The sequence below is a fragment of the Erithacus rubecula genome, assembly GCF_903797595.1.
Source record: "Erithacus rubecula genome assembly, chromosome: 3".
Classification (NCBI taxonomy): Eukaryota; Metazoa; Chordata; class Aves; order Passeriformes; family Muscicapidae; genus Erithacus; species Erithacus rubecula.
In genome coordinates this window covers 80,548,664-80,563,627 of record NC_136689.1, presented here as the reverse complement: position 1 = coordinate 80,563,627, position 14,964 = coordinate 80,548,664, and the positions used below count along the sequence as shown (strand labels likewise).

The window sequence follows — 14,964 nt, the reverse complement described above, 5'->3', positions numbered from 1 at the left end:
AGAATTTTTTCTTTCATTACAAATTTAAAATAGGACAAGTCAGTGCAATGGAAACTGAGGAGTACCACCACAGAAAAAGCTAGTGTCTTTTCAGAGTCAAGTTTGACAAGCATTGTTTGCCTCTCCCCTTGAAACCTGAACAGTAGATATAGTAGCAGTCTCAGACTAAAATTGTTTAAGAAGGAAAGCTTCTATTAATCCTTAGTGCACCAGTGTTCCTCATTTTTTTCTTCTTTTTTTCTTTTTCATGCAAAAAGGAAACTTATCTCGTCTAAAGAATGTCTCCAAACACTCAGTTAAGTTGAGGTTGTCATGATAAGGCAATCTTCACATCAGAAGGCTTTTTCAGAGAGGAAGAAGAAGCTCAGACACAGGCAGGGTCCAAGCTTCAGACCCAACTGTCAAGGAAGCTGATGCACAAAAGGTCTTAAACTAGCATTTATGTTGCTGTTATATGCTTAGATAACTTAGTCGAACAAGTCAGACTCAAATCAAGACTCCTCTCCCACCTCAATCTGGAAGCCCCTCAATTTATGTTTCCCCAGTGAAGTCAGCACTCTGTTTTTCCTTCCCCAAGCCAGCAGTTAAAGACCATGGACACACTGTACATCCACAGAGATATCCCTTCTCTGCCTGAGCAATCTCAGATTTACTTGTGCACCCTGCTGGTTGAATCCCTACATCTCCTGTGCGCTGCTATGGAGTCAGGAAAAGTGCTTGGCTACAGGAATTGGCTTCAAGCCTCTTCCTCACTTGAGTAAAGCTGTGAGGATTTAATAGGCAAGACAGAGACAGCATTACCCTAAATGACAAATACATCAGCAGCTCCATCAAATGACCATGTTCTCTTACTACAGTACAGGCTCTTCTCCACAGGTAGATGGGAAACTTAAACCTCCATCTCCTAGAGCTGTAACAGGGACAATCAGATAAAAATCTGTGTGGGGAGAACAGGAAGCTGGGTGAGAGGAGGTGCTTTTGCTGTGTTTTATCAGAAAGAAAAGCAGACATTGTAGTTAAAACCAAACTATCAAAGCTGATTTCAGGGTTGTGACTATCAAATATCAGGTTGTGTTTCCCACCTGAAACAGGTGAAGAAAAGAACCATAAAACAGCCAGTAGCAGAGCTGAGTTGTTTCCCTCGTCATGCAATGACCTCGGTGGATTTGGTTTTCAGAAGTTTAGCAACACTGGCAGAACTGTCTGTGGCTTATGCACTCAAGTGACACTACAGCTCCCCCTTAAACTAAGGTTGATTAACCTCTAAGTCAATTTAGAAAGCTTCCAAAGGGCTCTGACAACATCAAAGACAATATGATGGTGTTTTCCTTACTCCTGGGAATTAGGCAGCACGTCACAGAGACTTTCCCTAAATGGCAGCAGTCTAGGGAAATTCTCAAATCATAATTTTTAACTCAACACTGAAACTTTTGCGTCAGAGAGAATATCCAAAGAGGCCAAGAAAGGCCCAGGATCCAGATGCAGACCTCAAATCTCATTTCTAACCACGTGAAAAATATGCATTCAATTCAAAGCCTGCTTTGTCATGAGATAAACTGGGAGAAAATGCACAACAATTTCAATATAGACAAGGCTTCACTTGTAAGCAATGCCAGTCGAAGGATTATCCTCTTGTAAGAATCAAAGGTAATTTTATTGTGTACAGTGTTTCTACTACACAGTACAGTATATAAGCAGAGAAGATTTGGTTAAAGTCATAGGGGATGGTAATACTTATCACCCAAGACTGACTAGAACACAACCCAAGAAAAAACAGAAGAAACAAGCTGCAGGAATAAGGATCTGGAGCACAAAAACAAGGAAACCACCTCAATTTCTGCAAATTGCTTCATGTATCTTACATGCAGACAAGCCATCAGTTGGGTTTGCAAAGCAGTCCTCAGTCAAATTAAGTTGTTTTTTTCTTTTTTTTCCCTTTTTTTTCCTGTAAGTGAATGGAAATGTTAATTTCAGAACAGAGCCTCCTCATTTAAGTCAACTTGAATCCCTAGTTTTCTTCAATCATCCTTCACAACTTAAACTGGATTTATGTATCCAGTTTTTTACTGGATACATAAACTAACTACTTATACTAACTACTAGCTACCATATAGTAGAATAATTTGAAAGAAAAGGTTTTCATTAAAATAAGGGAACACATGGCTTCCCTTTTACATCGACACCTCACATTAACTAAAGTTTCCTGGCCAAACTGCGGTGACTTTTGAAAGCTTAGTATTCCAGATACATCTAGGGCACAAGGCTCACCATCCTAAAAGTGACAAAGAAAACATAAATATAAGTCCATGTTTGAAAATGAGTCTTATTAGACAATTTCTATTGCTATTTATGGTGGCAGAAAAGTTAGGGATAAAATAGGAAATCTGAAAAAATATGTATTTACAGAATAAGAGTGAAAATGTTGGTGAGCAGAAATCTGCAAAGACTCACTAAAATCAGCTGGCACTGGGTAAGAAATCTGTAGGTCCCATGTTATTACAAGAATATATACTTCATTAGCCCAATACCACACCAAAATTAAGTGCACCACATGGACAAATAGGGTATTTGATCTTCTCATGTTCTGTTTTAGTGAAAAGACATCTCTCTGTTTGACCAGAGATGAGGGTTTCAGTCTCAGGACAAAATAAGAAACTGTATTAATATGTATATGTAAACAAGGAGACACCCTGATTATACTGATGGTACTTTGAAAAATAGGAGCAAAGAGGAAAAATCAAACAACCTCCTCCAACCCTGAAGTTCAGACTTTATTGTAGAGACAAAAGAAAGACATTTTCACTTCCTCAGAATAATCATGACTATTTCAAAATCAACACTTAAAATATTTACTCAACATTCATAATGTTTTAAACAAGTTTTATGCATGGCCAAATAGTATGCAGACATTTGCAAAACGATTTGTCAACATTGCCTCTGAGGTGTGTTTTAATGAAAATGTGAAATTTAAAAAAAAAATAAATGCTTAAATGCAAGCTCTCCAGTGCAGTCAATAATAAATAAAGCTGAGCAAAAATATTAAATTTGAATTCAAATGAGCTGTAAATACATAATATCTATCAGGAGTCTGTGAAAGTGATTTAGTAAAATAAGCAATATTCTACTGCAATATGTTAAAAAATTAGCTGTTTGAGGGATGCTAAGCATCTGGAGCCTGTTGTATGGGCTGTATACCAGGGAAGGCTTTGTTCATCTTATGGTGGATGCAATGGAGTTATCAGAAATACAAGCATTTATCTAAGTAATTGCATAGGAGAAAACATTAAGAGCTTGGCACATGTTAAAAATTACTCCCAATTAAAATGTTATTTAATAAACTGGCCCATTTTATAACTCATGGATTAAAAAAAAATTAATAAGTGACTGCTAAACAAGTAATTATAAGGGTAATAAAGCTATCCGTTCTGATTAGGGAAAATATTCATTTCATGACCATCCAGTGATCCATTTTCTACCACAGCTGTCAAAAGAGGCAATATGCAACCATTTAGAGATGGTATGATTGTTGCTGTGCTTATGTAATACTGCTATGACGTTTTATATCACTAAAAATGCTTTCAGACTCATTCTTGGGGTAATTATAGATCAGCTTGTTTATACATTAACTGCTCTTGAGTCTTCCCTCTTAAGTCACAAATAAATTGGTGCAATTCAGCAGTTTGAGTTGTGAAGCACAGCGTGGATTTATAGTTTTCTGCCTCCTGTCAGCATTGCTCAAAGCAGAGAGAACTCTGAGCCAGGCTGTGGGCAAAGTGCTTTGCCCCTGCTCTCTGACTCCAGCCAATGAAGTCTTGGTAGAAGGGTCCAAACTTATGAGATGCTGATCACCCACACTTCTCACTGCTGGCTGATGAAACTTGTCATCCCTGCAGGCACCCCTGAAATGCACTCCAACAGGCTGAGACAGGAAAAATTGGTGCAGGAAATAAAAAGTTCCAGAACAGGTTTAATGCCACGTAAATGAACAGATTTTCAGCCTAGGCAGAGAGCAGAGAGCTACCCCTAGTTTAAGACCGTTTCCCTTTAACTTTTGATGTTCAGGGAAACCTACATATGTAGCTGTCTGCTCATTTCTTGTTTTTAGCTCTGTCAGGCAAAGGAGACCTGGGTACAGTGGGAAAATCCTGTCTAGGTTTGGACTACTTCAGTTGTTGGGAAGACTAACTTCATTCACAAGAGGAATTGCTTCCCCAGCAATTTTTAAAATAGATGGTGAGCCCTTTGTCTTACATGGGTGGAAAACAGGCAAGGCATGAAAGTCAATTCCCCCTCAAAAATAGATATTTTTCTTTTTCCCCAAAGAATATATGGCCCACAAAAATGTGCTATCAATTATTCTCTATGTCTCCCTTTCTTTTTCCAATAATTTCATTGTGCTTTGTGATATAACACAGGTGAGCTCCATGGACACTGAACATCAATACTATACTCCTAAGGAGGAATTGTCATTGTCCTTCCCCGAGAGAGTGTCATGGAAACAAGGTGTGTTGCAGTGGGAGGCTATTTTTCAGTGTGGATGGTGCAGTAGCCCCAAAAAGTCCCTTGCCAGCAGCAGAGTTTAGCTGGTAGCGTATCAGGAAGCTCCTTACAGAGGAAGATGGTGCTGTGGTGCTTGGTGTGATAAGCAGCAAAGGGAACAATTATGCTTTGTGAGCCAGAAGCCTTGCTGGCTTTCTTCCTTGATACTTGATATTCACATCTTTGCATGGCATCAACCAGAGGATTAAGAGATAAAGGCTGAACATTTATTATCTCACTCATCAAAACTAGTGTTTTTTAAAAAAATCATGCACAAGGCTCCATTTCAGCTGAGAGCCACGAGTCCAATGAGTGATCCATACTTCTGGAAAAAGTTGAGTGAACGCTCAGAGTCAGAGAGGATTGTTGGGAAGTCACTGTAGAATTTTCATTTAAAAACAAAGACTTAAAAGGACAAAGGTTCAAACAAAGTAAAAATTCTGGAAATAAATAATTTGTTGAAGGTTTAATCCTGCAGTCCTAACCATCTTGGCTAGTAGGAACAGGAAGGCAAAAAGAAAATTAAAAGGTAGAAGGTGAAGTCCTAAAATGCTATGCCATCTATTTTTATTTGATATACAAATAATAGCATCTATGTTTGGTTCAAAATATGGATGCCACATAAGGAAAATTTGTTTTTCAGCTAAATTTTAGAGAAGATTGTTAGTCCTGCTGCCACACTTAAAAGGGAGATGGCTAGTATTCAACGTTTTTGTTGTGAACTACAAGAAAAAGGAAAGAAATTCTTAACTATATAATGCAGGAGATGAATTCTCAGAATTTGCAACCTCTTAACCAATGTCCTGATTCCCAGTATTAGATAGCATTTAGGAACTGACTCTAAGATTATACTCATATGAATGATTTTTTTGTGTGTTTGGGGCCCTACCTGTGTTCCCTCACTGTCTGCACCCTCAGTTCTGCCATTCTGAAAAAGTATTGTGAAGATCAGCAGCATATGAAAGGAACACAAGCATTTAACAGTAAGATGCAAGAAACTGCTAGTTGCCCACACTTTAAAAAACTTTGAGTTATTTCAGATGCATTTGAGAAGCACTGTCCCTTAAAAACCATTTAAGACGGAACAACTTAAAAAAGAATTACCAAAATGCAGTAGTTAATCTCGAGAAATGTAAACAATACAGTACTCCACATCATATCCTGTGGGGTGGGCTGGAAAAACAAAAGTATCTAAATTCTTTTTTTTTTGGCATTTTTCTTTTGAAGGAAAGATACTCCCAGTGAAAAATAAAGTCCCAAGCACTACTCAAGAGAGGATGAGCGCAGGTGTTCCATTTCTCACTCTGATGAGAGAACAGGACAAAAATAATATTCTCCCTTTTACAAGAGGATTGCTTGTTCCTACTTTTTTGCCATTGTAAACCTGAAAGACTGACCTGCTTTCATTGAGAATTTTCATTTGAGAATTTTAATTATTGTTTAGAACATACTGTATTTTGCCAGGTAAGATTATAATAAGAAATGTAGACCCTATTTCCAGGAGCATCTTGGAAACTAAAGTAATTATTTCTCTAAATAGACTTCAGTTCTCAATTGCATATCAGCAGCAGCTGCTCACTGTTCAATACAATCGGTGTCCTAGCCAAAGATCCTGCTTATACAGGTCAAAAGGAGCAAGAGGCATTCTTTATTCAGTTCTCCTCTGTTCCCATCATTGCACTAGGCTAGTGTACTTTTATGGGGAAAAGTATGGGCAGCTAGAGACCTTCTCCTCAGCCTCCTTATTGCCATAGTATTTCCCATCCACTGAAGCACTAGATGTTCCAGATGAGACAGAAAACTCCAATGTACAGAAATTTCTTGTTCTGCCGTCTCTGCTCTTAGACCAAATCATCCCAAACTCATCATCCCAAAATGTCTCTTTAGGAACCAACAGTGCATTGACAAATGGAAGCTGCCCTGGTTGCAAGGGCTGGATGTACTTAAAAGAACGTTTCTATCATCCATGTTCCTCTTGACATTAATGTCCCTCAGTTAAGGCCCCATGCCTTGAACCAATGCAGATGTCACGTGCAGATTATGAGTGGAATCCTGCAAATTTTACAATCATAAGGCAGGCAAACTGTTTATGTTGAATATGGTGCTTAATTTTAAAAAAATAATAGTGCTTGAAGGCAAGTGACACATGATATAATACTGTTATATGGTGTCATCTATGGAATATAATTTTTTTTTCCCTGGGATTCTGTTTGGAAAAACAATCAAGATCCTAAGTCATTCTCCACATTCCCACACAAGTGTCTAGTCACTCCCTTTGATAAGAATCATAAGGGAAAAGGTATGTCTTAAACAAAAAGCATGGACTTACACTAGCAAGTATAACTCAGCTTCTCCCTGAAGGTAACTTAAAAGAAGGAGAATTTGGGGAGTTTAGTAGAATACTGTAAATGAGGTTATATTTAACTTCCACATACTAGTAATTCAGGAACCATTGCTGATTAATAGATATTCTTCACATTACTGATGAAATACAGTTTTTTTCTAGCTATGGGTACATCAGCTTCTTGCTCATTAGAGTAATATTTGATATTCACATATTAATTTTTTAAAACATTTTTACACAAAGTGTAAAATCTTCAGTAGCTCCCTGGAAGCTAACTGGAAGTTAAATAAACACTGTAGCAATTCTGCAGTAAATGCTGCTAGGATTGGTGCCTGAAAAGCAGGATATCCTGTAACTGCATTTGACCACTGCAGTGACCACTGGTAGAATCAGACACCTGAGAAATTCAGGATTTGGGTGCATTACATTAACTTGAACCCAGAGTTAAAAAGCAGACTAGGTTCTTCTGTTAGATACCTGAACATTTGCATGGATCCTTACTCAGCATTGTCAGAGGCACCAACAAAACTTCTCTTAAAATCAAGTCATAGAAGAAACAAGCCTTACTGTGCAGAAAGTCCAGCTAACAATTTCATCTTTATGGGTCAAGAGATTGCAAAAAAAGCCCTAAAAGCCATTAGCTCAGTCCAGACAAAAAGAGAAGCATTGGTAATGGAGCAAATGGATGTCAACAAATGGCATCTGTGCAACAATCCCAATTTAGTATATTCATTATGGAACAAATAATGAAACATGGAGGAAAAAATGCCTGAAAAAAAGGCAGGATTGGAATTGGCAAAGAAAATCTAACTACTTCACAGTCTGCACTGGAATCCCTGCAGAATAAACTGTCAAACCTGAAAAGAAAATGCATCACTGAACTCAGAATACTTTCATCAGACAGAAAGTGTTGACATTGACTGTGGACCTGCATTGACCCAAACCCACTAATTATTGAAAAGAAGCCACTAATTGTTCCATTGGTGAGGTACTTACTTGTGTCTCCTCTCTTACCCCAAAAAAGATGACCAGTTGAGATAGGATGATGAGATACTGAGTGTTGCTGGGTGACTGAAAAACAGATGGGGGAAGGATAGATTCAGGCAATAATTTTGGAGGTCCTGTCCTTGGCCTCAGAAGTGATGATTACATCAGGTTGGTACCTATGAGAAAGCTGTAAAGAGGTCTCTGTGCTGTGGATCCATACAGGTGCAACCCACACATTTAAAACCAAAGGTTAAGATTCAGGGTAATGCTAGGTCAACCCCAGATAGCAGTGCTGGCAGACACTCTGAGGAGGGCAGGTTTTCCCAGCAGTGGAACAGAGGGCTGTGGAAAAGGAGAGTGGGTGTATCGTCTTGCGAGAACATAACTTTGTCTCTTTGAGGGCCCGGGATAGACATCGTGACCTGGTGGGAGAGGAGAGTCAGAACAGTTCAGAAATGGTGACATTTCCAAGACCTATGTCTGCTGTGTAGAGGGAGCTGTGTGTTGTATGGCAGGGGAGGAGCCATGCTTGGAAGGTAATTGAGTCTCCAGGGTGAAGAGGGACCTTTCTCAGCAAGTTTAAGACCAGATGTCAGCTTGGCTTTATATTTATGTATGGAAATACACCTGACACGAGTGAGCAAACCTGTCTCTTGATCTCACATAAAGAATGTGTTTAAACTGCTGACAAAGCAATGAGACACCCACCATGATTACAGAAGACCTTGCAGCTCCTCTAAATCTGATGCTTAAAACCCACCCTGGGAAGAAATTCATAGAGTTGTTTCTTTGTAACACCTAGTGAGTTATAGGTTTTCTCGTGTCCCCAGGACAACCAGCAGCACCCCTGACTTCGAAAAGAGTAATATCCAAGAGCAGTAGCTCAGTCCAAATGCATACAAATGCATCTATAGCCCTAAAAACTGTTGTAGGTAATATCTGCTGCTTTTCAGTGTGTAACACAGTAATGGAAGGAGGAGATGTATTCCACTGGGGAGGGAGGGAGTATTTGAAAAAGAACCGATGTCAAGTAATGTAAAAAGAAGCTGTGAATGTCAAATTGTCTATGATTGCCAACAGGCATGCAACACATCTTCTGTAAAGTGCTTGGGTAACAGGAAAAGAGAGGACATTATGTTATCATCAGGAAATAGGAGATAGTGAAATAGATGCCAAATAAAGAATGTGAGTTGCAGCCTAATAAAATAGTTCCCCTTTTCTACCCCTCTTTTTTCTTTTCTAATTCTGAAACCTAGTGCTTTGTCCAATACACATCTCCATTTTCATTTCATTGGGTTTTAAACAAAAAACTCCCCAATGATTATACCCATCACTTGTATTCTATTGAAATATGAAGGAATATAAACTTTGCTTATTTGACATGCTAAACCTGAGTAAGATTCCTTGAGCTGAAAGTGGGTACTGCCCAGCCCAGTGGAGCTTGGTTCATTTAAAAACTCACAAATGTTCATTGACTTTTAAAACCAGCAAAGGAAAGTTTTTCACATAAGAGAACTTATGTCCAATCCCTCACTTAGCTCTACTTCCGTGTACAAAAGCATTTCCCCATTGTAAAATTAGATGATGGATATTTGTTCCTTACAGAAGGAATCTTTGCCTGAGGAAAAAAATATTTTTGAAAAGTGCATGCCAAGTTACAACTGCTCTAATCCTTTTTCAGTGGTCATGGTGAACCATCAGACTTAACATAAAATCTAAATGGAGGGTAAATTGCAGGTCCCATTCAAAGCCCTGTAAGATTTCCCCAGTAATTTCACTGTTTAATATGTCTTTAATTAAAACTCCCTATCTAAAGAAATATTAACACACCACTCATTTTCCCCCAAAGTGGATAATTTGTCCATTTGTCCCTGAGCTTCCAAGGCTGGGAGATGCTTGGAGCAGGCTCTCCTCTTTTACACCTGTTTGTGGAAAACTCAGCCCTTCAAGCTAGATCTCAGTGCAAGTAAGAGTCAATCATTAGTGCAGATAGACACTTCCAATTAAAAAAACCTTCTTCATTAAAAAGAAAATAAAAAACAATCCAAACCCCAAGAAAACAAAAAACAAAACAAAAATCAAAAACAAAAACAACAATCCACCGAACTGTTTTTAAAAAAGCCAGTTGGAATTTTTGTCTTTCTTTATTACCAGATTTCAATTTGAGGGGAAGAAACTTCTGGGACTTGAGGAATATTGTCTGCTTAACTATATAGATTATAACAATAATACCAAATACAAGGGAAAGACAAATCTAGTAATGACAAATATTTCAGCCATGGGAAATTTCCTATCATAAATCACTGGAATGCATGACTCTTCCTACATAATTTCTGCCCAACCTATTTGGAGATTGTCCCACTACACACTCTGCCAGCTCACAAAGGGGAGCTGCAAACACATTCACAATTTCCTCTGGTATCTTTCAGTCCCACCTTTCCCCTCAGCTTCATTTAGACAGCTCAAACTTTTCATTTAAAGTGAAATCCCCAGCCCACCTCCACATGAGTATTAACAACACCTATTTTTGCACCAGCTCTTTCCCTTGCACCCCCACTGAGACGTTTGCTGGATGTGACGGCTGAAGCTGCCCCATGTCTTCCCAGTGCCTCCCAGGTTCAGGATGCACCAGCTCACTCCCACGTGGCTCATTTCCTCCCACATCTCGGTTTCAGCACCTCCCACTGACCTCCCCAGGAGAGTAAGAACACTTGACTATAATATAGTAAGGCACTGAAATATTTCTCACATAATCTGTGTAGAAGGTGGGAGAAGAGAACATTAAGAATTGCATCCTGCTTGGAAGGGAGCACATTCAGGCTTGCCTCAAAAAATGTACTTTGGAATATACCCTCATCTGCTGTAAACTTGTAAACTTGAGCCATTAGCATCTCTGACTTGTCTTTTAATTTTGGACACAGTATTTTTGAATCCCCACAGGGAAATAGTAGTCATAACAAAAACTATATATTACTCTAAATTTGATTCTAAACATAAATTACTGTAGGTGTCATATAATTAATGCCAATTCTTACTATACTACTCAACTTCAGACCTTCTTGAAAGAGAAACTGTTTCCCTTCTGGGGAACTGAGAGAAAATGCAGAATAATCAGCCAAAAAAAATCCCACCACAAAGAAAAATCTTTTAAAAACAGATTTCAAAATGTGAAATTTTTCCTCTGTCTTGTGTTTTGTTTTTCAGGCATTCTTCTCACCATGATCTAAATGATCTCCATTATCTAAATATTCACAATAAATGAACAATTTCAACATAAATAATTAAAATTCTTAATAATTCAGCAGCCGGAATTCACATTATTTTCCTTTTTTAAACTACTTTTCCCAAAATTATTTTTTTGGTTTTATAAATCCTCAGCTGCACTGGAAATAGCCTTGGTTAACAGACATAACTACTAAACTGCTGTTCTCATACACCACACATGTTTCCAAAATAAAGAACTGCAGCAGTTGTTTGCAGCACCCTGGCAGGTATGTGGCACTGCTGGAGTTGGTTCCTCACCCTTAACTAACTTGGCAATATTGGTAATTTTGGCAGTGATGGGTTTCTCAGCCCAAAAATGCCCTCATTGAAAAAGAGTTCTGCACTGACTTGGCTGAATCTTTTGCCATCTGAGAGTCTTCTGCATTACACATGGGCCTTTAAGCCCCCTGCATCCATAGACACTTATGTGAGGTGATACTAAGGAATAAGTAGCCTTAAACTTGGATTCTGAGAGTTCCTAAACACTGGCCATATGTAGCTTGAGACTATGCCTTTGCCTCTGAATTCAACTATTTTTCCTGAAAGTAAAAGCTTACACAGTGTCCTGCAGACAGAGGCATTCAGGCACAGACTTTCTCTGGAACACAGATACAGTCTGAGTGTGGGAACAAGGACCTTGGCAGCATCCCCTCACTGAGCTGTGTCACAAAGGTGAGTTAATACACAGGTTATGAAGAATCGTCCTTAAAAATCCAACCCTTCAACTTTTGACTACAATAGTGTTCTGATTTATTTAGGAATGAATGCAAGCTATAAGACATCACTCTGGGTCAAAAATAAACTTTTAAAGAAATAAAAAGAAAAAATAATCTAATCAAAAATCATGATCAACTATCTCCTTATAAGCTGATCTTAATCAGAGTTGAGTCACACCAAGTATAAACTAATCTCCAGGAAACAAGCACCCCTTATATTCTTGCTATGGAAATTCTTTGCAAGCAACACCTATTTTTGGCCTCTTTAAGTGTCACACAGAGACAGCATGAAACAGTAGGAAAAGCAAAAAATCAACAGTGAGGCATCAGCCAAAGTGATGTTCTGGATTACCACCACATTATTCTTCAAATAGATATTCTTCCAACAAGATAAAATTTTCTTGAGTTCTCCATCAGTTCTTTGATTCTGCTTGTGCAGCACAGGTGAAGCCACAAGAGCTCCATCTCCAATTTTTTTTCCTTGGAGAATTCCCCTCGTGGGGATCCTCCACAGCTGAGGAAAGGGCAGCAGCTTTTTCTGCTTCTACGGTAGCTTTAATACCTCCTGCACTGGATTGAATGCTACAAGGCATAGTGGGAAATAATGGACCGGAGAGATAGGGAGGAAGCGTCTTTGGGAGAAAGCAGAACAGAAGCTTTTCAGGATGAGAGAATGAAAAGGGCAGGTAGCAGATCACTAGAGGAGAAAATACACTCTACCTTTAGGTCTTTAGATGATAAAAACAAAGTGCAGAAGCCACGCAGCTGTAACTAACAGTTTTCAAAGCAGAGACACATAAGGAAAAAAAAATAAATTAAAAAACCTCAGGCTTTAGCTGATACTCAGATCAGTTCCTGACAGCTAGCAGAATTAGAAGCACTTCAAGAACCTCAATAGACTCACATATTTAAAGGAATAATACTGAAATGCTCCATGATGGCCAAAGAACTAAATAAAAAATACATTTTCCATAGGAAGAGAAGATCAAGGGTATGGTTCAATAAACTCCATTATAGCCATACACCTGAGGAATTAGCCACAGGTCAGATTTGAAAATCAGTGTTTAATAATTTTTCTCAAAATAAATTATGGCAAGAGGACATGGATGTACCTACAAAACAATCTTACTCCCCTCTGAAAAAAAAACAAAAACAAACAAACCCAAATGTTAAATCACTATGCTGTAGTTTTAAACTAAATTAATATTTTTGTGTCTCTCCTGCTTATGGAGAGGAGGGCTATGATTGCCCATTGTCTTGTGTCTTGTAGGCTCCATGAAAACCAAATGCAGAGGAGACTGGGTGCACCGCTGTGAGTGTGAAACTCTTCCATCAGAGACTCTCCTGTGCTTGGGTATTTCCTGTAGTGTCATGCAGCTCTGTAGTGTCATAAGGTTATGCTACAGTTATATATCTTGTACACACTCGTGGGAGAGTATGCATTTTTTTATTTTGGATTAAAATTGTGCTCCAATGAATTTGCTGTACAAGTTTCTTCCAGTTTCAATGGAGATAGTTTTTATGAGGTATTTTGTGGTCTTTCTAATTTCTAGCTGTCCAAGTCTTCAGGGATGTGCAATATAGGCTAATTTTAATTCTTCCTTTCCAAAGTCAGACTTTGGGGGCACGTGCAAAGAAAAGTCAATACACAAAACTAAACTGCCTTTAGTGTTAAGCCTCACTAGATGTGTGAATTTTGCCTTAGTTTCCCCAAAAATAAGGTTAGGCTCTACTGATGAAAAGCCCTGTAAAAACAGCAAGGAATTGTTAGTATTGCTATATACTAATTAACCCTTCAGGGAACTGTAAGAAAAAGCATAAAAAGTGGCATAGCTTCTCATCTCCCAGCTGGACAGGGTTGAGGCCCTTTGGAAGGGCAGTACAGGAAGCCTTTGGGATAGATTCAAAAGAGGCACTGGGACACACAAATCCAGCATGTATGTGCTACTGGTATCCATTCCACTCAACACCAAACTCTAACCCTACTGATACTTCTGTTTCTTCCAGGCAAACCCCTGATCTCCAGGCACATCTTACGACGGCTAGAGTCCAGATCCCTCTCAGCAGCTATGCACTTATTCCTGCCAGTCCATGGTGGGATTCATATTACTTTATGTCAGCAGCTTTTCATACAGCCAGTCCTATACGAAAGCACAAATGGCTGTAGTAGGCTCATTTTGCACATTGAATAAATTAAATAAATTACTCAGCTAGAATACAGAAAATACAAGTTTAGATCCTACTCTGAGACATGCAGAGCAAGCACTTTGAATCCACTGCCCAGGTCTGCTGAGGAGACAGTTTCCCTGGGTGTGATCTAGAGGAAGAATGAGTGACATTTGCAAAGTGATCATTGCTCATGGTTTCCATACCTGCCTTGCCGTGGTTTAACTTACAAGAAAAAGAGAAGATTTTATTAAACTCTTGAAGAAGGAGCATGGGATAGTTTCACCATCTGTTTCCATCTGAAGAAATTTGACGAAGTTACATCAATACTACTTTGACCTGGGTCTTTTCTACAGTGCTGCTTTGGCATCCATTTCAGTAAATTCCCTAGTAAAAGACAAGTAGACTACACAAGCATTTGAAAATTATTGATAAGCTATTTAATATGTGAGGAAGTGGGAAATCAGGAAGCAAGGCACAGCTGATGGAGGACTCCATAGAACTGCTTTTCAACTTGAACACAGCTCAAAATTTCAAGGCACATTGTGTGTTCACTCAGTGCAGTATTTTTCTATATGACATCTCACATTACTGAAGCTGGAGTCAATTTGGATGTGTGGAAGTAACTGGAGGTTTGCAGCATGGGTGGTCATATGCTGCATGGGGGCAGTATCACTTCTGCTGGACAAAATCAGAGAGCAGTGTTGAATGTTGCATCATCTGGGACTGACTATCTAGGTACTAATGACTGCTTAATGGGCATTTCCTAGATTTTTAGGGCATTTGCTGTTAGGAAATCTGAACAAAAGTAACTTTCAGTTAGCATGTTATTTTTTATTTAAAAAGCCTCACAGTAAAAACCTTAACAAATAAATTGTTATAGACATTTACAAAATTCTTTGCAGGGACAGTCTTTATCTCTTTGTTTCTGTGAAGAAATAAAAAAGA

At 38.7% G+C, this 14,964-nt stretch overlaps 1 protein-coding gene across 1 annotated transcript in view; it reads right to left on the bottom strand.

The window, feature by feature from the left end:
- The window catches only part of IKZF1 (IKAROS family zinc finger 1), a 95,940-nt gene extending 81,777 nt beyond the window's left edge, over window positions 1-14,163 (bottom strand). Inside the window, exon 1 of the mRNA XM_079300882.1 lies at window positions 14,094-14,163. Within this exon, the coding sequence (XP_079157008.1) occupies window positions 14,094-14,103 (10 nt within the window). The 5' untranslated portion in view covers window positions 14,104-14,163. The remainder of the gene's footprint in view (window positions 1-14,093) is intronic.
- Between the last annotated feature and the right edge of the window lie 801 nt (window positions 14,164-14,964).